The sequence below is a fragment of the Anticarsia gemmatalis genome, chromosome 17 (assembly GCF_050436995.1).
Source record: "Anticarsia gemmatalis isolate Benzon Research Colony breed Stoneville strain chromosome 17, ilAntGemm2 primary, whole genome shotgun sequence".
NCBI classification, from domain to species: Eukaryota; Metazoa; Arthropoda; class Insecta; order Lepidoptera; family Erebidae; genus Anticarsia; species Anticarsia gemmatalis.
Genome location: NC_134761.1, coordinates 3,846,448 through 3,872,463, shown reverse-complemented (window position 1 = coordinate 3,872,463; position 26,016 = coordinate 3,846,448). Strand labels below are relative to the sequence as shown.

The following is a 26,016-nucleotide window of genomic DNA, read 5'->3' as shown; positions in this document are numbered from 1 at the left end:
ATTTTATTCCAGCCAGTGTAGCCAAACTATACATTATGAAACTGTTCATATTTAAGCTTAAATAATATTTGCTTTCGTATTAAAGCCTAAATCCCGTCTGATATTTAGTGAGCACAATAAACTAAGTAAACTTGTGTATAAATTCAATTTGTATCGGAATATTCTATTGTAATTGTATTAATGAATGTATGAAGCAGTTGCTTTTAGTCAAGGATAAGTCGCGGTTAGACCCGATATAGTTTAGTTTCAGAAGATATTTATAGAATGCTTTATAGATTGTTACTAACATTATAAATGGGAAGTCAAATTGTCTGTCTGTTACGTTTTCTAGGCTATATAGCTCGCCTAAAAGTCGGTTAGTAATACATACTGAAAATTCATTTTATAGACGAACTCAAATTATATTTTTGGCTTCACCGTAAATAAAAGCAATAATACAAAGTTTGAGCAATCTGTCTTTCTTTTTTTGCGATAAATTCAAAATATACAAAACGGGTTTCCATAAGGAATTCATCAATAACTAGAGTTCCCAGGAAATTTTTAATGTACTACTACTTATATTACATTTTTTAGTGTAGACCGATCCGCTAGTTTTTTATAAAAGAAATGAATCGATGAACAGACAAAGACCCATGCCCTCTTCGGTCTTTTCGTTAATACCACGACACTGACAAACGTTCCGCACCGCCCTTTAATTTTGTTCGTAAGTTTTCGCTCGGAACTCGTTTAATGAGGCTCTCTAGTTAATTAGCACTCGTATTTGATGCTCCGTCGAATCGATTCTGTTGATGGCATTTATTGCGGTTTTATTTGTCTGGCTTTGGAAAATAAAATCTTTATATTTTGTCATAACGGGGTATGACATTGGACAGACAGATTTGAAAGGAAAGATGGGGCTTTTGACCAGCAGTGGGACACATAAAGGGCTAACAGAAAATAAATAAAACAAGAAACGGTTTTTAAATCGAATTAGATAGTTAGTATAATGCACAGCTTGAATATTTGGAAGTTCATTATACAATCACGCAAAACGGTTTACCAGTTACGAATGAAGTTTCATAATATATTACGCGCAAACATTACATTATAATTTGTCTGTCTGTTCGCAATTTATGAGGTTCCCACTAATAGACAGAACCATTCCCAAAGAAGGTTTTAGTGTATAATTTAGTTAACTCTATGTAACCCGAGCGAAGCCAGGGCGGATAGACAATTTTAATATAATTATTATCAGTCCATTAGAATTGTATCCGTATTATGCGGGATTTTAATAGGTTTAAATGAACCATATTAAATAGAGTGCACCAATAAACGGCTTATGCCGCCAGAGTGCAGGGATCTGTAATCTGACATGGTCGGTCGTTATTAGAGTAATGTAGAAGCTTGCTATGTGAGTATAAAGATACAAACTACATAGCAGGTTGTTCAACTGAAATAAATATTTAAGCACTATTCGTATAAAGACCACAAAGTATGTATGCGTGTTACAAATATTATTAGGTGGGGGAAAAAGTCTTTTCGCGTTATAGTATGTATGAACTTGTAATAAAATCTTTTCTCTACACAAAAAAGCTCGATATTTGGGTACTTCATGAGCTCACTGAAAGAAACCTAACGAACCGTGTAGTCATTTGTGATTCTTGAAGCCAAGATTTTATTACAAGTTTATACATACTACAATGCGAAAAGACTTTTTCCCCGACCTAATAATATTAGTGTTTGTGTGTGTCAAGTGCATGGTAGTGAGTGTGACATTTTGTTTATTGATTCAATGTACTTTATAAGCATTTTTATTGAAAAATGTTAGCGTTCTCTACTTCTCCTATACTAAACTATAAGTGTGCCAAATATCATACCCCTCCGTTCACGCACCTTTCATAATAATGCGTCCAAATGTTTTGCTAAACGTATTAATATATAGATTTGAAGCTAACTGTACAATACGAATAAGCCACCAAAGGAAGTGAAAAGCAAACAAAGACTTAACACTTGAACATATTTATCTTTTGTATTCAAATGTTCCCCTCAACCCAGTTTATTGTACAGCGATTAAATTTTCAAATGAACTGCATACGTTTAACAAGTGGCTCCGGAGTCTTGGGTAACCAAAGGGAATCCCAATGAGCTGAAATATTTGCATGACAACCGACCGATATTGGCGCAGCGGGCCGATGGGCCGCCTATCACAACGTATGCCAAACTATTTGCCAAACATGGGAATATCTGCAAATAATGTCCGGTTGTGACGTCAGCTTGTTTGTCCAATGTTTGTACAAATGTTTGGTTTGTGTTCACATGTCACTATTTCCTTTATGGTGGGCGTGAAATGCGTGGATGGATTATGGTCAAGGTTTTGTTTGTTACATTGATTGACAGTTGGTATTTAGTTGTGTTTGCTATCTAGTTATTTTTTCTGTGCAAACAATTATGTTTGCGGTGACGAGATTGACCTTTGTCGTAACGGATATCGCGAATTTAAGTAAGGTAGATTTTGGTAAGAATCGAATAGTTGTAATAAAGGTGCAAATGAATATAGCCTTTACGAAGATTGATTATGACTTTTAACATAAATAACTTATTCAATACTTTTAAGTTAAAAACTATCAAATAAATTCTCAATAACATCAACATTATTGTGAAAGTTTTATTAAACAACTTCACAAGTTACACAAGGCCTGATAGTCCCAAGTGTAAAATAAAATAACGCTCAATATATTGCTAAAACATCTAAACCTTTTTACAACAAATAAAGAAGCAATAAATAATAAAGCAGTAGGTATCTTTCTATCTAAATGGAGTAAATAATCTAGATTTATAAGTCTTCAGAAATTCTTGTAATAATAAATGAGACTCTCAGAGTAAATGACATGTAACATAAGTTGAATTGTTCATGAAGTCTCGTTACGGTTCGGTGTGACGCGCGGCTGTTCGTAAAACGTTACCTACCCGCAAAATACGGGGTTCGCGAACTCCGTTGATTTAATTTGAGCTAACAAGAGCCTTCAAAAGAGAAAATTTTTTCTATGTGGATTTTTAATTTAATTTGTGATGTGGGGTACGGACAACGGGTACTGGGCTCCTGGTAATAAAGGGCCTATTTTTTAAAAAGAATTCACCGACGTGTGTTGCACGTAGCGGATAATGTTATAAATCAGACGACGAACGTCCGCTAGTTACCTGGTTTTGCATTTTTAAACGTATCAAGGAATTCTTCAATTTTTTTACAGTATGCAGTAGATAGTTATAGAAATATGAGTTATTTCAAAAGACCCTTTTTAATACTTTCGCTCATACTCATTTTAGTTTCTAAATATACGACAAATAGTTTAAACGGCGAAATATTGTGTTTCTTAGAGTGTAATGTGCTAGATAGTGAATTCAATTTTTGATCACTCATGAAGTGAAGAGATAAAACATTAATACCTTTTAAAATAACTTAAGACCCGTTCCTATTTTATCTGTTTTAATAGGTCCATACTACGTTGATTTATTGAATACCCTCTGTATTTTTGCTACGAATGTTAGTCAGCAAGTATTGTAAATCTCAATGACCGTAACCAGAGACAATGTAACTGGAACACTTTTGCGAGTCCTAACGAACGAACGCCACGAAAAATTTACTATTTTTGCAGTAACGCGATTCTCTTCAGTCAGTACATTCGAGTATCGAGAGTTTTACATTTAAAATGTACTATAAAAATAGTATTTACGGCTCCCGCTAGAGGCGCTCATTAAAGTTTTCTAAAAAAAACGATAACTGGCAGCCTGTCGATAGTATAAGATGAGATTATGTTAGAAACGTCTTAGTCATGGGTGGAGTTGAGTAAAATATTATATTCATTTCTACTTTTTTTAAGGCAATATAATGTATCTGGAAAGAGGGGAGGCCTTTGCCCAGCAGTGGGACACGTCATAAAGGGCTAACAAAAAAAAATAATAATAATGTATCTGAGCAGCCCAAATAAAAACTGTAGTTATCAAGTAATTTTATCAAATACTATCCTTTTTGTAACCCAGTGTGTTTCATTTTATATGAAATGTTAACTTGAATCCATTACGTAATTAATAAACTTAACTATTTGAATATGACAGACGATGTCGCGGCATTGTTTGCGTTTCATTACACTAAAATTATTTATAAGGACTTTCAACATCGTTCACATTATTGTATGAAGAATACAACATTTATAGTTTTCAACATTAAATAATAATTGGATTCTAGTTCTTTTTTAGTAAAGGATTTGCTAGATATTTAATAATTCGGTAGTGTTAGTCAACTTTAGTGTAGGGATGTAAATTTGTCGTGGATAGGATTTTAAAAATGAACGTGCCTTACCGTGACAATCGGCTGTAATAGCGGAAATAACTAGGCAATCACTACATTAATAGGACTTTAAGACAACTTTAACTTTTGAGAGAAAATCCTACGCATGACACATATCATTTGAATAATGTAATTTGCACATAGACAACTCTCTTATTTATATTACAGCTCGATAATCATTCTCATGGCAAGTTTTGGTTTGACCACTCCAACTTTATGTCCCTTCATAATACATAAGAATAAAATCATTTGTTTTTATATACAGTATTTTTTGTAAGAACCAATACGGAGGTCAATGAACCGCGGCCGTTGGCGTTCGCTCTTGAACCCACTCTGACTGTCTATCGGACTTGCCTTTCTCGAGTATCGACAATAACAACCAAATTGGTTTTCTTTTATACATTACATATTTATATGCTGTTTTAAACAAGGTTTCAGTACCTCGATTCTCTACTACTATCGACTACCGACAACCGATCTGTCAAAAATTCTAAATGTCAAAATTTCGATAGCTAGCCGGTTGTCGGTAGTCGATAGTGGTAGAGAATGAAGGTACAGAAATACTTGATCAGATTTACCGCATTATTTGAACTGTAATATCATTTCCATTTTAAGCTGTATATTTATTATGCGTTTATTATTATTTACAGCAGGGTTTAAATACTATTTTTCTTTTGTTGCAGGGTAAGCAGAGTTTTTAGGAATTAATAAGAAGATTAAAGCAGTTTAAATTCTGGGTAAGTAAGTAATCATTGTAGATACACTTGTAAGTATAGGTTTTCAAGGATAATGCACACTTAAAAAGCAAAGTACTAAACGGGTTCTCAAAATCTCAACGCGATAAGAATCTTAAGATATGCGGACACCTTATTTGCTGCCTGACGTTTCGATCGAATGAATGTATGTATCAACGGTTATCACGGAGTGACTCCCGTGCTTATTTATTCAGTAAAACAAAAAAAAGTACATACAACGAATGTACGAGTATAGAAAGATATGTTATGATATAGATTGAGAGATCAACAGGTGTTTAATTAAAATAACATTCTCAAAATTCCTTCATGCGTCAAGACTATTCATTCTTATTATAATTCCATAGAAGTTTTACTCGAGTCACGCTTAGATGGCGTTACAAAAATGTGCATCGTTGCCCTCTACCATCTATCATCGTAACCTTCGTGTTACGGAACGTTAAACAACATGTTATATTATCTGATAACATTAAATATAACATATATGGAAATATGGAAATAACGAACTTAAAAGGGCAGCTTTAAAAGCATATTTGGATTCTGACTCGAAGTATTTTTAGAGACTATTTTCTTTATTTTATAAGTGAAATGGTAGATTTCTTATTATTTTAACAAAAAAGATGTACATTAAATTTTGTTTATATATATTGTTTACATTTAAAGTCAATGTCTAGTTCCATGTAGTATGAGTGTATTCTTACTACATTAAACTAGAGATTTATCAAAAAAGTGCCTAGAAATATATCCGGCAAAGCAAGCAAAAATATACTAAACACATCCTCTTACAATTCCCATCCATTAAACTTACCAATACCTAACTACAGTACGTACTAAAACAGATACACAAAATCATTGCAAAACAGCCTTGATTCCAAGTCGGCACAATATCCGTGCGAGGCGGTGTAGGGTTATTGTTTTGTTTCCAACCCACCGGCTGCTCGCTAATTCCCGCGAGCCACTCGGCTGGAACAAACGATTGGGTAATTGGGCCGAGCAACGCTGTAAAAGTTGCCGTTTAAGGGTTAATATGAGCCGAGAATGCGATGGTAAAATGTACTTGCGGGCGAAAACGTAATTTTGTCATCATATAATTATGTTTAGAGCTGTGTTATGGAAGTGTATTTTCGTTTTAAGTTTGTTTAGTTTATTTTAGGGTTAATTTTTAGTCTTTTGTATTTAATTTGGGATTTGTTTGGGCTGAAAGTACCATGTTTAGTTAATAGTCGATGTAATGAAATAATAAATATAAGTTTATTTAAGTTAAGGAAGAGCGGCATCTCCTAATACAGGTGTTTTTGACTCTTAAAAGGAGAAGTCAGCCTTAAGTATATTGTAAACCGTTTTTGAAAAAGAATAAAACCTTTTTTTTTTTATTTTTCATTGTAGCAGATTTTTGTCTATAGCTGTGAATACAGTTTTATCTTTATTTATGAATTCATAACAGAATATAAGACGGTATAAATTCTAAAGAAAGAATATGTCTTGCTATTTTGTACTGTACACAATAAAACCAAGCAGAAATCAGCTTGCGTCTGTTAGCTTAATTAGCGCCGTAGCACGGCTACGGTTACAATCAATAAGACTGTACCTGCTACGCGTACTGTCTACAAATGCTACGAGGCTACATCAGCTACGCTAGTTAAGTAGCACTCCGCTTGCAAGTACAAACTTACTTGATACTTCCAGTTTGCAACAAAAATACCTCACGTATGTTGTGTTTTTAAATTCGTAGTTTTTTTTTCAGTAACTAGCAATTGTTTATCAAATTAATTAATTATCTGTTGATGGCCACTACTGTACTCTCTAATTCTCTACAATCGGTACAGTCGAGTATCGAGAGTATGACATATAAAATGTACTGCCAAAATAGTTCTTATGGAGTCCGGTAGAGGCGCTAAACAGGCTTTCGTGTAAAATTGTTGGATAGGTAGTCGATAGTGGTAAAGAATCGAACTACTGACGGTGAGTTGCCATCGATGAACCTTAAAGTTACCAAACTCCCTGTTACTGACACATAAATAGGTTTGACAGCTAATACACGCTGTTAACCAACATTTAATAACATGAAATAACGCGAAACATGGCCGAAACTCGACAGGCACCCGGCCGACATAGCTCGTGACGTCACAACCACGCATAGCGCACATTAACTGTAATTGACACTTGGTTAAGGCCCCGTCTCACCAATTACTGTGATATAATTGGGAATAATAATACGCTGAAACAAGGATTAAAGTTTATTAGGTTGACTATAATCTTGTAGAGTTACTTTGGTAAGGTGTCGTTATCCTCTCGAGCGCCCCACGTCAAAATTCAAATATACCGTTAAGCGTCCAGGCCAAAAATGGCGCGCGAAATTGAATTGGCGGTTGGCGTTTAAGCGCCGATTCCGTCATATTTTGATACTAACACCCTAGTCATACCTTATATATTTGAAATCTACATAAAATTTGCTATATATTAAAAAAATAAACCACAAATAATATTTGATAGTGGTGGTACAATAGTCGGTTTAATCTGAATATTGTGTGCTTTAGGCATGTGTTTGAAGAAAGTCTAAAAAATATTTTTAGGCATAAAAAATAATATGACGGAAGGTCTTATCGTGTAGTTAATGAATAATGACATTAAAATCCAACTGTAAAATATACTCAAATCTTTAAAATTAGTTAAAAAAAGTATTTACAATATTGGTCATAAAGGAACATGTCGTTGGGTCAGATGTTGTTTAAGGTGCTCTCTGGCCTATATCAACCACTTATTCAAGTGTGTGCATTAGATCGTCGTCTCGTTTCATCAGCTTCAATGTCAAATATGTTTGAAAGGGATAAACATAGTTTTAGCATTTAATTTCTACGTTTTTTTAATGTAAGATCGTTTTGCCGTACCACGGTGGCGGGACGCTTGACGGGGGTAGCACATTCAACCGTGACACGGTGGCCGGGCGCTTGAGAGGTTATATTATAATTTGAAGGAAATTTGAGATGATTTTCCTTCCGTGCTTCCACTGAAATCACATTTGCAGAGTATGTCTCAAATGTATTTGTCTCAGAATAAAATATTTATAGGTGTTTCTTGAAGGATATAAAATAAAACAGTGAAATGAGCTAATATTTACTACATTAAATAAAATTTACTTTAATATAGTAAATTGCCTTAATTTCTAAATATACCTCATACATCAATTGTTTTAACTTAATTTCTCAAAAAAGGTAATTTAAAATAAAGCAGGCTGAACTAGTGATTAACTGCTGTCGTGAGTACCTGATTCGGACAGAACTACTATTTAGTTTCATTATTGTTAGTAAAATAATTCTATTTCTGGAACAAAGTTTAACATCCTAAATCCTAAAGTAATATGGTATCAAAGTTTTTATAACAAGTATAATATTTGTGTAAGAACGGTTCCCGGGAGACATGCTCTGATGTTTGAAACATTTTATTTGGAGTTGAGATGTCAGACATTTATCTTATATGTGGGATATCTATACTAATATTATAAAGCTGAAGAGTTTGTTTGTTTGTTTGAACGCGCTAATCTCAGGAACTACTGGTCCGATTTGAAAAATCTTTCAGTGTTAGATAGTCCATTTATCGAGGAAGTATCATCACGCTACGACCAATAGGAGCAGAGTAGCAACGAAAAATGTTACAAAAACGGGGAAAATTTTTACTCATTCTTAAGTGTGCGTCACTTAAGAATGAGTAAAAATTTTCCCCGTTTAGCGAAGTTGCGCGGGTCAGCTAGTATTACCTATAGCTTGAGTAATGAACACGTTTGAGATTAATTTCACTATATTAAATTGCTGCTATATTTTTTAAACCTATTAGTGTCCCACTGGGGGGTTAGGACTTAAGTCCACTGCGAAAGCCAAGTGCAGGTTGGGGACTTTGAATGCCAGCAAGAAATGTCTTTAATAGATTTTAGGCCGAGGGGACTGGAAGTCTAGGGGAGAGGCCTTTGCTCAGCAGTGGGACACAGAAATAGGCTAGATAAAAAAAAATAGGCATGCAAGATTTCAATACGATGTTTTCCTTCACAGTTACAGCCAGTGATAATAATTCCTAATACACACATAACATCATCTATTTTTAATGTCTAACATTATCAACAAATGTTTTTATACAGAGTCAGGCGAAATATCAATCTTTTCCCTACATATATTATGTAATAGGTATCTATAAAAAAGGATGTTCATTACGCGACCCTGAGACCCATCGATGTTGATAAACGATGTGTCATTCGATCCATCATGGCCGAAACACGCTGAGAGCATTACATTCACCTGATTTTACCAGTATTATATTATTTTGAGGGATTTTATTTTACCTTAAGTAAGAGAAGATAAATATATTGGTGTATGTAAGTTAATATCTTAATAGGGACGTCTAAATTTTATTTGATTTAGGTACTTAATTTGCGTAGTTTCTTTAAAGTGTGTGTTTCTGTGATAGTGCGCTTGACATTTTTTTTATTAAAATATGACTGTCATAGCTGGGCAAGTGTCTCTTACTTAACTAGAATCGGGTTAAGCTTTGCGTCCACTACGATGGCCAGGTGATTTTAACATATTAGTGCAGTTGTAGTGAAGAAAAAAGAAAGCTACGCTCTTTTATCTTGATATATTTATTTGAGAAAAGATGTTTCGAAAGACCAAAGATCTTACGGAAATCTTTCAGAACTTAATCGGTACACTTAATATAACATAACTTGAACATTAACCAGAGTGACGGGAAACTTAACTAGTAAAGTCCAGTAAGCGAATGCCTTAGTTTGCCTGTTGACGTGTATCTTAAGCCTTTTACCCAAGTTCGGGGACTTGCCGGTAGTTTTACGAGCTCGCAGTAAAAGCTTTTCAGCATCGTCACCATTTTTATGATGGCATATTTACTTTACTATTTTTGTCCGTTTTAATGCCTGCTTCAGTTTCCTAGTCCCATTTTATGTTTTAGAATTTAAAGGAATAATTTTATTTGTAGTACTCGTAACAAGGCGTAGCCCCTCCCTCATTACGGGAGAACCGTGCCCAGCAATGGGACAGTAATGGGTTAAATTTATTTATTTTACTCGTAACTCCGTCTTGTATGACAACATGTATAAATTTGAATGAAGCATGAGAAGTTTGTTAGGATCGTACTAAGTGGCGTACTTTGATCTAAGCCTACCTTTATGAAAAGAAGGTGTCATTTTATGTATGTATGCGTTATTATTATTTTCGTCAGCATGCAAGATTGATTACCTAATAATTTTAGTTACTAAAGTTATACATGTTTACGAAAAGCCCATCGTAGACAAAGTAAAGCGACAAGAAGTAAGAAAGAAACTCACACATCCCATACAAAATAAGGCAGTACTGTTTTGGTTGATAGTATACACAAAACTTCATGCAGTATAAATGATTATCTCAATTCGTAAATAAAACCTTATAGCCTGGCACAACATGCACACTGTTGACTATAATACAAAAAAATTAAAGGTAACTTATATACACGTAAATGAATACGACTACAACTAACAATCTCGGTAAAATACAACCAAAATTACAAACAAAACCCATTAAGTGTGTAACTAGTGCGACGTTACATCTGTGTAGGGCGCGGTCGGCGACACTCGGCGGCGCTCGGCGACGGAACTCGACGGATGGCGACTAAAGCCCCCTCTTCCGGCGACACAATGCCGCCGATGTCGCCAGCATTGTCGCTGAAACATTCCTTCCCCATGTCTGCTCCTGTTTAATACCAGTTTGAGCTTAAGTTACGTGTTTTATATGTGGATTTAACAAACTTTTAGGTTATAATAATGGGTAATATACTCGTATAGGCTATTTGAGGAGCTCGTGGCTTAGTTTACAACAGCCGCACGGATCGATCTCTGAGGTTAAGCTACGCTTGCCGAGGTTGTTACGTGGATGGGTGACCATCTTATACATATCGAGTTCCTCCGTGTTTCGGAAGGCACGTTAAATTGTGGGTCCCGGCTGTCATTTTCGAAGATCTTTGACAGTCGTTAACAGTAGTCAGAAGCTTGAAAGTCTGACAACCAGTCTTACCGAAGGGTATCATGTTATCCCATGTAACTGGGTTGTGGAGGTCAGATAGGCAGTCGCTCCATGTAAAACACTGGTACTCAGCTGCATCCGGTGAGACTGGAAGCCGACTCCAACATAGTTTGGAACAAAGGCTAAGCGAATATATATATATACTCGTATAGGCTATTTACATTTATAGAAAATAATTAAAAAAGGGGTTTTATAGAACAGTATGCGTGTGTTCATATACCATCTTCCGATAGACGGAGCACTAGTTGTGAAGACATATTGTAAAGATTTTTTAACTTAATTTTTTTTCGATTAATACAGTAAAGTTTAACTTTTATTCAAATGGGTCAATGTTATTTCTACAGTTCTTTTGTTTTGTTTCAATTACGCTCCATTATTTAAAAAAAAATGGTCTTGAAGAGTATCACATATTACATTTAAAAAGCTTTAGATAGATACCTTAAATTACTATCTACGGTATACTTTCATAATTCCCTAGTAATAGATGTTTACGAGCTAGTTCCTGAAAATATTCTCTTAAATATACATAACTCCTTTGAGAAATTAGGTTGCTTTCGGAGCGCACCCCGGTATATTTAGGTGAAGCATAATCTATGCAGCGCTCCCTCGAAACGGTGCATAATTTTGAAAAAATAAACGCATGCATCTCCGATACGGACTTTACCACACTTCTACATAGTACATTCTATATTGACCAAATCCTGCATTACCAATCAAGTTTCTAAAGTAAGATACTAAAGAATAAAATACTTTAATTACTTTGCAGTAATACTTAACAAATATACAAATAACGAAGTAAAAGCACGTCACATTTAGAACAACAATTAAAGTCTTTTGACCACTTATAAATATTTTTAAATATTTCCTGTATAATTCTGCCGTCGTAAATCTAAACACAGTAACTTCAAAATATGCGTTTTGAGAAAAACGCGGTTGAAGTTTAATGGTTAATTTTTGCTCTCATCAAGATACTAATTATTGTATATTATTTCATGCAACTTTTAATGTTAGTATATAGTTAAATCTTTGATTCTGTATATATATATCTAGTATATTATTATTGTATAAATAATAAAATTAGATAATGTGTTTTAAGCTAGGGTAATAATATAATATTTTTTTCTTTTTTAAGTTACAACACGGTAACTCAACGGTTACTGTGTTGTAACCAAGTTTTACCTATTACTGTGTTGTAACTTTGTAAAGATATTAACATTAGGGGAATTACGACACAGTAAGTATGTACATACTGTGTTATAACTATGTTTCTTAGAAATACGTATAAAATCAGTAATACAGTAAATGAGATACTGTGATTTATTCAAGTATTTGTTGTTTATCTTTGAACAATATTTTATACGCAATCACAGTAACTGAAGAAGCCGTGTTATAATCAAGCAAAATAAAAAAAAAGTAAATCTATTCACGTTAAAAAAACACAGTTAGTAGTGAGATACTGTTATTTAATTTAAAATAACACAGATACTGTATTTTTTATTAAAAAAAATGTTTTTTTTGTAAAAATACTGTGTTTTTATTTAATGTATTTCGGTAACTATCCATCGTACAAACAAACCGAAAACTTTCTCAAATAGCCCGCGGTCTCCTGATTCCAAAGAACTAAACAAACTATAAACACAGTAACTTAAGTTACTGTGTTTACATTTACGACGGCAGAATTTGATTCCTTAACACCTATCGGAATCATAGTCTATTCTGCATTAAAATTGCTTCAATAATACCTACAGCTAAATATTATGGTAAACCTACTGGTTAATAATTTCCGATCAAACTTGAAAGAAACATTATCTCTTACTTAAACTAGTTGTGCTATATCAGGCAGGTCACTGACCTAGAAGTAAATATATACTTACAAGAATCTCCTTTTTCATCACTATAACGAACACAACCAGTGCTCTACTCTAGTTTTATACCGTAAATAGCGAAGCTTTTAGCATATTTCCTTACATTAAGAAAAATACGTCATAGCACAGAAATGTACCTACTGATAACGAAAGCAAACACGTTCTTGTCAACATAAATCACGGGGAAGGTGAAAATATTCGCTAAGCTTTCAAAATGTAAGATAAATTACTGAATTAAATACACTCTGCTGTGCTTGCGCAAATCTAATCAATTAGTCGACAGCTACGGAGACTGTTTTTGAGGAGTATCACGTATTTTGGACAATTTCGAGACGAGAGCGCTGGAATAATATTTGATGTGAGAAGTTTGGAACGAAGTCTCGGAGGGTACACTAGTGTGTACTTGCGTTGCGAGTACAAGCTTTTGCGGATGAAGGTAACTTTTAGGCATTTTATCTTTGAGTATTTATTGCCATAGCTTGTGTGAAAGTAAGCGTCAATTTTAAAAAGGCTTTTCATTTTAATTTCTTCACAGCATTTTACTTAATACGCTTAGTACCTACTCAAAAGTGATTGAAAAAGCCAAAAACTATGATTAGACTTTGATGTAATGATGTTGAAGACGTAAATACGAAGTATACATACATGGTTTATGTGTAACTCTCATCTCATTATTTTTACCTATATCGGCAGAGAAAAGTCTTATTATTAAAAATACTACAACAGAACATAAAAAATATACCATTATGTATGCCGTCTTTGAAATTGCAGTGTCACGGACATACAAACATAATGAGAAGTACTCATTTATGTACAACATACGAATACTCTGAAACCACTATAATGTGTGGGTAGTACGCAGATAACAAGGTCAGCTGTATAGACATAATATACGCCTCGGACTAGACCCATTGTCTGAGGTTGTTGACCTTTGGACGTTTTACGATCGTGCGTATCTTAGAGCGGGGAACTAATTTTAATCTATACTAATATTATAAAGCTGAAGAGTTTGTTTGTTTGTTTGTTTGTTTGTTTGAACGCGCTAATCTCAGGAACTACTGGTCCGATTTGAAAAATTCTTTCAGTGTTAGATAGCCCATTTATCGAGGAAGGTTATAGGCTATATATCATCACGCTACGACCAATAGGAGCAGAGTACGAGTGAAAAATGTTACAAAAACGGGGAAAATTTTCACCATTCTCTCTTATGTGACGCAAGCGAAGTTGCGCGGGTCAGCTAGTCCTATTATAACATTGTACAATGTCTGGTACGCAATTTCTAAGTCTCGATGTTCTTAGAATAGTAAGTACTCTGAATATACGTAACGTAACGTATGCCTAACTGATCGTTCGTTCGTCGTATGGTTAGTGGTCAACCTAGTGTCAAAGTTGTTCAAGCCGCCCGAGAGGCCTTTGACATGGCTTAACGACTGTTATCTTATTGACAACAGCCGGGACCGACTTTTTACGTGCCCTCCGAAGCACGGAGACGCCCAGCTCAAATACCACTATGCGGTCACCCATCTATGGAATGACCGCGCCAGGGGTTGCTTAACCCACACATCGTTTACCAACCGGTGAGCGCAACTGGCTATGGCCGCCTAACTGATAATAGAGAGGCAATCTTCTACTTATATCAACTGTCGATCAACCGGCTAGCTATAGTATAACAAGTTTTATAAAAAAAAACTTATCAGTATTGCGATTCTCTCTACTACAATCAACTATCGGCAAGTTATTTAAACATTTAGAAAGAAAATGTGATCAGCGCCACAAGCGAGCATCGTAGGAACCATTTTTGCAGGACATTTAAAATGTTAAACTCTCGATACTCGATACTACCGACGGTGAAAATCGCGCTACTGATAGTGGTACACAACGCTTCAGAAAAAAAATCTGATGTTTATGTAAATACTTATTTAGTCTCTCCACAAATAAACCTTAGAGAGAGCATTTTTGCGTGTTCGTGCTTAACATGATTATGTTATAGAGTCCGTAATAATCCACATAAGACTAAAAAGCGTTGTTTACAAAACAATTAAGAAGTACGCTATAAAACCATTTCTAAAATAATTTACTGCTAAAGCGATTGCAAGTTCATATAACTAATGCAAACTTTATTTAATTTAAACCGGTTAAAGGAACGGGACCCCACATAGCTGGTATTCTTTACATAGATGGGAAAAAACAAATTTACAAACGCGATGTGGAACCTTCCCGACATTTTACACGCCAAGAAATTCCTCGTCTACGTGAACCGGTCGCTCGTTGAAACGTCTTTTTCTAAAAGTCCTCACATTTATTTGCTCTTTCTCGGCAAATACTGTTTCTTTTGACTTCTGTAATGAAAATATTCGTGAAAAGGCTAAGGCGTTTTGTTAAGCAGATTTTTTTGGTTTAAATTACTTTACGATGGTAGATTAGGTTTTTAGAAGAGATTAAATGGCATGGTATGTTTTGGGAGACTAGAAAAAGATTATTCGAAATAGAGAAAATGTTTAGGGAGGGCTGACTATCACATTTTATAGGATGGTTAGTCAAAAAGTTACAAAGATAAACTAGGTATAAATATAAACATGTTTTTTAAAAGAAAATAAAATTGAATATAATATTTTATTTTTTTGTCAAAGTCACTGAATATACAGCAGAATTTTAAAGCCTTTTATTTTTTTCCTAGAAATTCAGTACATTTTACAAAAATATTTAAATCTGAAAAGACAACATTTTGCTGCTCCTGTAACAATGTTATCCATATTGTGAAAATAATATTCAAAAATGATTATGACGAGCTCATTCGATATCCATTTATAATATTGAATATGAAAGAGTCGTTTAAAAACAATTTACTCAATGTTTCCGACCACATTGTTGTTCGACCACATCGTTAAATGATAATAGTATTTTGATTACCAAATAATCATCAAAGGGATATTTTACTAACAAGTTGTTTCGTTTCCAATATTTTATAGATATTATGACATATTCTCTTTTACGATAACATTAGCGTCTGCCGGAGATTTCGTCCACTGAATGATTGCCCAGGGTAAAAATTATCCTATGTGTTTATTCAGGTTACAAGCTATTAGTGTACTTAATTTCATTAAAACCCGTCCAAGAGATTTTTCATGAAAGAGTAACCAACATACATACATCCATCCTCACAAACATTCGCATTCATAATATAAGTAGTATTCATAAAATTAATGTCTCAACCTAACAAGGTCCTAAAATGTATGCAACATTTAAATTACAACAACATTTTCTCGTCGCCAACCATATTTCAGAGCACCCACATTGACCAATTCTTACACACCCTTACAGAGTAATTTATTCTTCGTTAAAAAGATTCTGCGAGCTCACCGCCCTCCAGCGAACCAAAAATTAACGTACACCTAATATCATTAATCAGAATAACGTTACACAATTTATTACTCAGCATCTCATCGAGAGTGGGACATCGATCAATCCGGGGGCAATGACCTGCTTTCTATACCTTATTTATAACTTAATCTGCGTCGCTCCTTAACGAAAGACCCACATAAATCTGCGACCTGCCCTAAGGCGAACACCGTGAGAGCACTTTTGATCTGCCATCGCGGCCATTTTGTGAGTTCATTATAATTTTGTTAATATTCCCCTTTTGCTTTATTTTGCTGTGTATGGTTTTAATTAGCGTGGATATTTTTTCATTAAAACGTTTCGTTTGCGTTTATTTATAGTAACTATTCGTTCTAGATCCTTTGATTCAGTTTCATTTTATTGAATGAACACAGTTTTAATTAGGTTTCGTGCAGTCACGCTGGTGTTTGTTTTTATTAGTTACAGTTTTGATATACTAGTAAAAAGGAAAAGAGACCGACGTTGTGCTGCATAGAAAATACACAGTGAAACCTACTTAAAGTAAAACTATAGTCTTTTATCATGAAAATACAACAGTAGCTCAATTCTCATCTACTATACCGACAACCGGCTTGTCATCGAGAAATTTTATATGAATCTGATCAGTACATCTAACGGGCGACGTAGGAACTATTTTGGCAGTACATTCTAAATGTCAAATTTTCGATACTCGACAGTACCGACTGTACAGAAGTGCTACTGATCTTCATACAAACTTAAGATATTGACACTGACTAAAAAGGCACTGTCGCAAAAATAATGTGTATTTCCGCTACGTCTTCGCTTTGTTTTGCTTCAGTAAGCTTTTAAATTACTACGAGCATTTGTACTAGTCAATAACCATACAGTAGCTCAAGTCTCGTTAATTTTGTTGTGAAATGGCAAATAAATGTGTGTTCTATTTCAGGGTGCTTACTTGCTCGTTTGAGGAAAACTTGTGACAAATGAAATGGGTAATGTGCTGAAAGATCCCTAAATAATACATGTAGGGGCTTTATTTATTGTTTGTGACATCGATCCGGAGTTCACCGGTTTTTTGTCTCTTTACAAAACCTGTTTATAAATCAGCTTTTGCTTTGGAAATGCGTTGTGCAGGTACTTTATTATGTAAATATATATGCATACTATTGCATACGTATTTGTAAGCAGTGGTATTTAAAATAATATATAAAATAAGCCGAGGTTTTTTCATTAACAATTATTAGTCTAATGTATTTATGTTATTGTTTTATGTATTTCAGAAATATTAGAGTGTCGCTTACGTCGTTTCAAATCCAGTTGTCTTGTTTGCTGTGATTTTCTGGATTGCAAAGATCAAATGTCAATTCCAACTTTCGTTTTCCAAAAGCATTCTTCCTAACTTATTCATCAAACGTTTGCATAAATATATCTGACAACAGTGTATCACAACAAAGCGACTTTACTCCGAAATCTAATAAGAAAGCAGGAAAGATAAGATTATTCAATTGTTCAGGAGACAATGCCATTGCTCTCTCGTACTAGAAATTTTGAGGTAACATACACTTTTATTTTGACCGACGTTTACAAGATAGAAGTTAACATTTCTGATAAAAAGCTACAATTAATTAAATAATTTAACAAAAAATTAAACATTCATGCTAAATACTAAACCAAATAAGAGTTCGGATTAATCTGAAAATAAAACTATTAAATATTTATTAAAATTAGTACGTATGAGCGAATTCAAATTACAGGTCCCAAATACCTGGCGCAAATCTTATACAATTAATATTCAATATCAGTTAGTGAAGTAATTTGCAGAACATAATACGTTTTGATTGGAACCCGTTTACGAAACCCTGGTGCGAAGTTCGTCAATTAAACAGACGTAACGACGTGTCCTGTTCCCTGATCCGACAATTTGTGAATTTCCATGGATTACTGCCGCGTGACGTCACATTTTGTGACCTTCGCAAGTCCAAAGAACGATTACGATGCGGATTAATACTTGTTGAACGGTAGATCACGCGCTTGGGTTTCATCAAATATGTATAACTAATAGGAAGTTATGCCCACTCATATTATAGGCCTATGTTTGTTTTAACGAGTTTCATTATGAAACTATAACGTATTAAACGCAGATTTTGCTTGAATGGAGGAAAATAATGAGTTTTCTTCTACGATGTGTAGTTTGGTAACTTACCTCGATGATGTTATTATTTTCACTATAACTTTCTACTCTTGAGCAATTTTCTCTAGCGTTGTTCCATGTAAATAGAAAATCTATTTTCATATATTTTTATTTGTACCTCAAGAACAAACATTCCAATTCTGTAACAATGTGGGTCCGTACAAAAAGTCTTTCATATTGAAATATGGTCAGGTTTCCAATCAAGTTTTCGCTCCAGCGCGCGAACGAGTTTCAATGGTGAATGTGTAACAATGTAATCCGTTTATCGCAGCAGTCATCCGCCGACAGGTCGATACGTGGCTCGCACATAATTTATTACTCATCTATGGATAGATAGATGGATGGAATTCGATTATCGCTACCAACAAGGTTAATACTGAAGGTAATGAGATATGAAAGTGCTACCATGTTTGAGGTTGGCGGTTTTTTGACATGGATCTGCTGTATCCGATATACATTTGATGATGAATTTGCTTCTCCAGGAACATAATTACTTAAAGTTAAGTGCTTAATGATGTGACTATTATAAGATATCATATATATTTAAATGTTTTTTTCAGCAATGTATGAAGTATTTTATTTGATATGATTAGTTTAAAGAAAATTGCAAATACTGTTCTGTCCAAACTTAAAACAAACTAACAAAACACTTTATTATCTAAATTACTCAGCAAGGACAAAGAACAAATAGAGTACAATAAAGGAAATGCTTTAAAACGTTTATATCTCCAGTGGTTAGTTGCAACAATTTAATTTAAGTACAAAATGGTGAAAACGTGTAAGTTTTACCGCAGGATGTCGCTTTACTTTTAACATCTTTTCCTGTTAGGTAGGTGTTATTACTGCTAATAAACATACTTATGGAGAGAATAACTTCAATTTTAAAAGCCGGTAATAGAAAAGGTGCCTTAAAAATACAAAACATCGTAGAAATTTTGTATTTTTAAGCTACCTTTACTTTACCGTTTTGGTTACTGCAATTTCTCTATCTAGATTTTTTAAGCGCGTAAAAAAATATATTGTTAATAGCTTAAACATGGAATCACCATCAATATAAAATATGTAAAAAAAAGTTTTATCCAGAAATTATGAAGTTTACTTTTGGCGACTTGCGATGTTCATGCAGAAGAAGTCTGTGATAAGGATACAAAAATCGGTTTTAGCTTCAGTTCAAGCTGTAAAAGCATACTCACTTGGTTTCCGTTACCGAAGGTAGCGAATATCATCTATTATCTGAATGAGGTTTAAATATGACAGATATTAGCACGTGCCGACGCCGCGGGCAAGATGGTTGCGGTACAAAACGACCTTCTACCATATTGATTTGTATAAAGACTGTGAAATTCAACAGCCTATTACAGTCTATATAAATCCCTCGGAGGTATCGCCATTTGCAATATTTATTGAGGGGTGTTCGAGGACACCTGCCAAAGCAATTTTTGAAGGTAATCTCACTTAAAATACGCTCAAATGAGAACGTTTCAATACTAAGAAATCGTTCTTTATAAGTGATCAGAATAAAACGTTGTTAATAAAAAAATACGTGATTCTCGATTTCATTGGAGACATGCTTTCAAGAAAATGTAAAAGAAATATGAGTTTTATACATACTTTTTAATACGTACTATTATTTATATGTTAACAAAGTACTCTACGTTTATAGTTGGACAGTATCGAGAAGTTCTTAAAGAGTCCTTTTTTCCTACAAATAAGTATTTCCGTCGTGACTTTTTCAAAGCTAAAACTATAAGAAAAACACTCACCTGTTACTTAAATACAATCTTCCGCCCATAAAAAAGTGGCATACATATTTTATTGTAATAAAGTGGAGAGCGTTCTTACAATATTCATGTTTTCGTATTTTAGCCGCATCGTGGATAGTAGCGGAGTACTGTTTTCCTACTACAACATTATAAATGTGAAAGTTTGCAAGGATGGATGTATAGAAGTTTGTTAAACTTTCACGCAAAAACTAATGAACAAATGATGTTGCAATCTAGCAAACATACAGTTCATAACAGGTAAAGCATCTACAATTGATAATTTTGAGGTTTGACATTATAAGAATTTGGTTAGCGTGGTGGACTCAGGGTCTAACCCCTTCCTGGTTCGGGAGGAGACCCTTGCCCAGCAGTGGGACAGTGGTGGGTCAAAAAAAAGATGTCGTTAACTGTCCGGTTGTCGATAGGGGGTAGTAGTAGAGAATTGCGGGATTAGGTCGTCACATAACATAATTTTTACCACGGTGGTGAGGTGTTAAGGTTGAAGTTTGCTTGACTCGATTGTCGGTGAATGAAAAACGTGCGTGCTCTGCTAATACTTTAATGCGACTGAGTTACGTTTAGATCGACACCTCTTAATATTCAACATACCGGCCCCCAAAGGACTACTTATGTCCTTTCAAAGAAAAAACTTAAGAAATTACAGTACATTGCCGGTGCAAATTGGTTACAATTCAATTTAACAGCAAATTATTCTACATCTTATACATGCAAATAAAATATAAATCATCAAGACTTGTTTGAATAACAATCATCATTACAGTCTACATATAGGTAAGTAACATAATTTTGTAATGCATCTTTTAATAATACTGTCTCCGCTCTTGACACTATAGACCCTGGTCAGGCCGTCAGGGCCTGGGTGTTTTTCAGTAATTCTTCCTAAATGCCATTTTCCAGGCGGTAAGTTATCAGTTTTTATTAATACTATTTGTCCCTTTTCTAATTCCTTTTCTTTTTTCTGCCACTTAGGTCTTTGCTGCAGGCGTGATATATACTCCATCTGCCATCTTTTCCAGAAATTCATCAGGAGCTTTTGTGAGTTCTGCCAGCGGGAAAGGTAAGTTGCTTTTACGTTTTCCAGACTCGGATGTGGCACTACAATTGGAGATTCTCCTATGAGGAAGTGGCCAGGTGTAAGTACTTCTAATGCTTCATTGTCTGATTCATCTACTGGAGTGAGAGGCCGGGAGTTCAGGCAAGCCTCGATCTGGCACAGCAAAGTAGTTAATTCTTCGAACGTTAAGATGGTCGTAAGTATTCTTTTCAAATGGTATTTGACTGATTTTACATTTGCTTCCCAGAGGCCTCCGAAGTGTGGACTGTATGCTGGTATGTAGTGCCACTGGGTACCATCCTTTGCTAACAACATTGCTACATCATTGGGAAGATCAAGCTTTGCGTCCTGCCACGCTGCCCTCAACTCTTTGTTAGCGCCAATAAAATTTCTTCCCTGGTCACTCCATAAGTGGGCACATTTACCTCGTCTTGATACGAACCTTTTAAAAGCATTGACAAACGCTTCAGATGTCATGTTACCGACCAGTTCGAGATGAATCGCCTTAACAGCCATACATATGAAGATGGCAATGTAGGCCTTGTCAGTTCTGGCTCCTCTGCCTCGTGAGATTGACACTAGAAATGGGCCTGCAAAGTCGACACCACAGTGTAGAAATGGTCTGGCCGCGGTAACACGTTCCTTGGGGAGGTCACCCATTAGTTGGGTTTTGCTTGTGGTACTATGTCTGGCACATACGATACAATTGCGTATGCATCCTTTCACAACGTCTCTTGCGCGTATGATCCAATATCTGGATCTTAGGTAGGCTAACATCATCTGCACACCACCATGAAGTGTCTCTGCATGCGCGTTCTTTACAATCAATCGACTCAATTCGTTTTTGTTTCCAAGAATGATAGGGTGTTTAGTTTCCAGTCCAATGTCTGCGTTTCTCAACCTTCCTCCTACACGTATGAGACCACTAGAATCTACATACGGATTCAATGATTTTAAGATGCTTGTTTTCTTTACTTCATTCCCTTTTTTCAGTGATTGCATTTCCTCTTTAAAATCATTTTCTTGTACTAGCTTTATACATTTATGTAGTGATTCTTCTAATTCTATAGTTGTTATATATTTCTCTTCTTCTGAGTTGATTTTGTTTCTTTTGAAATTTAGAAATCTTCGACAGTAACAAATAGATGTAAGTAGCTCTTTCAGATTATCGAAATTATTAAATTTGTCTATAAATTTTGTCTTATCTTGATTGGCGTAGCTTATGGTTAGATGTGCTTGTATCTCTTTCTTTGCTTCTTCTTCTGTGTCCATGTTATTTAGTCTATTATATTGTATTTCATTATCGTTCAACCAACTTGGCCCCTTCCACCACAGGTTACAATTCCTCAGGTCTTGTATTGACATTCCTCGCGAGGCAATGTCGGCAGGGTTATCTTGAGACTGCACGTGATACCATTTATTGCTGTTTACATTTTCCAATATTTCAACGACCCGGTTCGCGACAAACGTCTTCCATCTGCATGGTTCGCCAGATAGCCAAGCCAGGACTATAGAAGAATCTGTCCAGGCAAAGGTTTGTGATTTGGGTATATTCATGGCTCGTCCCACATGCTTTAGCAGTTGTGACAGTAGCCGTGCTCCAGACAATTCAAGGCGAGGTACGGAAATTTGTTTCAAAGGAGCCACGCGCGTTTTCGCTGCCACTAAATCGGTATGAACATCGCCATTGGGACTAATCACTCTCACATACACTACTGATGCATAAGCACGTGTAGATGCATCGCTGAACCCATGTAGTTGAATGTTTGTCTTGTCTTTATTGTATGTTTGTAACCATCTGTTAACGTAAACGCAATTGCCTTTCTCGAAATTTGATCTTATGTGCAACCATTCATTAGCTAGATCTGTATTAATTTTATCATCCCAGTTAACTCTTTCTAGCCATAGCTTCTGAATGAGTATTTTGGCGAGGATTATGCTTGGTGCAATCCATCCGAGTGGATCATATAGTTTCTGTACGTCTGATAAAATGCTTCGTTTGGTTACATCACGGTCGATTGGTTCTAAATTGAAGTTATATTCAATTTTATCTGTTTTCAAGTTCCACAGTATACCTAATGCCTTGACTTTTCCCTCTTTGTTCAAATCAAAATGTGCATTTGAAGATCTTTCGTCGAATGATACAGACTTCATAAACTCCGCGTTATTCGAAGCCCACTTCTTCAGTGTAAAACCACCCCTTTTCATCATCTCTTTCAGCTGCTGACTGGCTTCGATGGCGTCTTCTAATGTATCTTTTCCGGACAACAGGTCATCAACATAGTAATCAGACACCATTGATGCGGCGATAGGATAATTTTGACCTTCATCGTGTGCTAGTTGTGTCAAGGTTCTACAAGCCAAAAAGGGAGCTGGAGCTGTACCGAAGGTTACGGTAAGTAAACGATAGTCTTTGATACCTTCAGACGGATCCTTTCTCCACAGAATACGTTGAAAGTCTACGTCTTCTTTGGTAAGTAGCACCATTCGGTACATCTTCTCGATGTCGGTTACAAAGCATATAGCGTGCATTCGCCATCTCATGAGGATGCTGCGGAGGTCGTCTTGTATTAAAGGCCCAACCAACAGTTCATCGTTGAGTGATATCCCGTTGGTGCCCTTACAGGAAGCGTCGTAAACGACTCGAACCTTCGTGGACTCTTTGTCACTACGGACAACGGCGTGGTGTGGTAAGTAGACTGCCCTTTTTGTATTTATTTCTTCAACAGGTACCGCCTCCATATGATTTAGTGTTTCATATTCATCCATAACCTTCTTGTAGTCTTTCTTCAAATCTGGTTGTTTAGTAAATTTTCTTTCTAATTGTAGTAGTCTTCGCAAAGCTATTTCTCTTGTGTTTCCATCTGGTGATTTAGGGTTTTCTGTTTTGAAAGGTAGTTTAACAGTGTATCGTCCATCTTCATTTCTTGAATGTGTTGTTTTGTATATATTTTCACATAATTGTTCATCTTGTGTATATCTCCTATTGTTTTCTGTGTCTATTTCCCAGAATCTTTTTAACATGTCTTCTACATCAATCTGATGGTGCATTACTAGGAAAGAGTCTTCGTTGTTTTTGTTCTGTATTTCTCCAAAAAGAATCCAACCAAGACTGGTTCGTTGTGCACAAGGAGTACCCGGTGGACCTTTGATTAAATCTTCTTGTATAAGTATTCCATATTCCTTCACACCCAGCAGGATATCGATAGACCCAGGTGTATTATAACTAGGATCGGCCAGGTCTAACCCTTGTAGGTGTTGAAGGTTATTGTTTACAGCGATAGCGTGTTGCGGTATTTTAGCGGTCAGCTGTTTACTCATCACATAGGCTTGTATTTTAAGACAGAAGTTGTCTTCTTTTCTAGATAAAACCTCTAACTGAACCACTTGCTTCACATCTGTTTTTGTAGACGCTATGCCGATCACGGTGCCTCTCGCTGTTCGTCTTTTAAGTCTTAGGAGTTGAGCCGCCTTCTCGCTTATAAAGCACGCCTCTGAGCCTTGATCTAATAGCGCTCTTAAAACAATGGCGTGTCCTTCTTCGCTCCTAGCTGTCACCATTGCGGTCGCTAATAGTGCCGTTGTGTATCTGTTGTTATAATGTGCTGTCATTGTTAATGTTGTCTCCTTCTCCTCTTCAATAGAATGATTGACAGACACATCCGAAGTTGTAGCAGTTGCTTCTTGTTGTGTTTTCAAAGTGTTTTCTTTCTTTTGTTCGTGAAGTAAAGAATGATGACGTTTGTTGCAAATTCGGCAGTTAATCGGGACTCGGCATTTGACTACCGAGTGTCCAGCCAACAAACAATTGTAACATAATCTATTCTGCTTCACATAATCATTTCTGTCCTTCACGTTCATATCTGTAAATTGTTTACAATGGCATAGAGTATGACTTCCTTCGCACTTGAAACATGTTTTCTCAGTAGAAGTAGTAGCAATAGCAGCGAATGATTTCTCTTTGGTCTTCTCTCTTGCAGGTGTAGCAATAGTACCAGGTGATACGAGCTCGAGTGTGCGGAACTTCGATTCAAGAAACTTCTTCAGGCTGCCCCAGGTAGGTAGTTCCTCAGAATCTTCTCTGTATGAATATTCCTCCCAGTCTTTGTGAGTATCTTGGTCCAATTTCTGTACAGACAGAAATATCAATAAAGGATCCCAAGACTCCGTACTAACTGCCATATTTTTTAAATTGTTAAGGCACTCGTTAGTCGTGTCTAACAATGACTTTATTAGACTGGCACTCTGTGTGTTTATTTTTCGTTGATTAAATAAACGTTTGAGAACAGCGTTCACTATAAGTCGTTTATTCCCGTATCTCTGTTTTAATACTGACCAGGCTTGAGTGTAATTACTGTCCGTAATTTGTATGTGCCGCAGTAAGGCTTGTGCTTCGCCACCAATACTAGACTTCAAGTAGTGTAACTTTTGGACGTCACTAATCGATGTGTTTTTGTGAACTAATGAGGTAAACAAGTCGTGAAAAGTAGCCCAATCTTCATATCTTCCCATAAATTTTGGCAGTTCAATTTTGGGTAATCTAAGACGCGACGTAAACATCTCATTAGTGCTTAGATTACAATCCGCCGCCGACGCCGTCGCAGGACTACATGACGTCAGGAGTAAG

General features: G+C 35.5%; 1 protein-coding gene across 1 annotated transcript; it reads right to left on the bottom strand.

Moving 5' to 3' along the window:
• Positions 1-10,656: 10,656 nt before the first annotated feature.
• On the bottom strand, positions 10,657-25,571 carry LOC142980178 (uncharacterized). Its single transcript, XM_076125511.1, has 3 exons — positions 23,210-25,571; positions 21,146-21,979; positions 10,657-10,805 (listed from the first exon to the last, which is right to left on the bottom strand). Exons 1-3 carry the CDS (start codon positions 25,569-25,571, stop codon positions 10,657-10,659), a joined length of 3,345 nt encoding a protein of 1,114 aa, XP_075981626.1.
• Between the last annotated feature and the right edge of the window lie 445 nt (positions 25,572-26,016).

Coding starts and splice junctions, on each gene's coding strand:
- LOC142980178 (XM_076125511.1), bottom strand. CDS start 25,571: ATGGCAGTTAGTACGGAGTCTTGGGATCCTTTATTGATATTTCTGTCT. Junction 21,980..23,209: donor AAGATCAAATTTCGAGAAAG/GCAATTGCGTTT, acceptor TCGACTTTGCAG/GCCCATTTCTAGTGTCAATC. Junction 10,806..21,145: donor TAGTGTCAAGAGCGGAGACA/GTATTATTAAAA, acceptor GGTATTAAACAG/GAGCAGACATGGGGAAGGAA.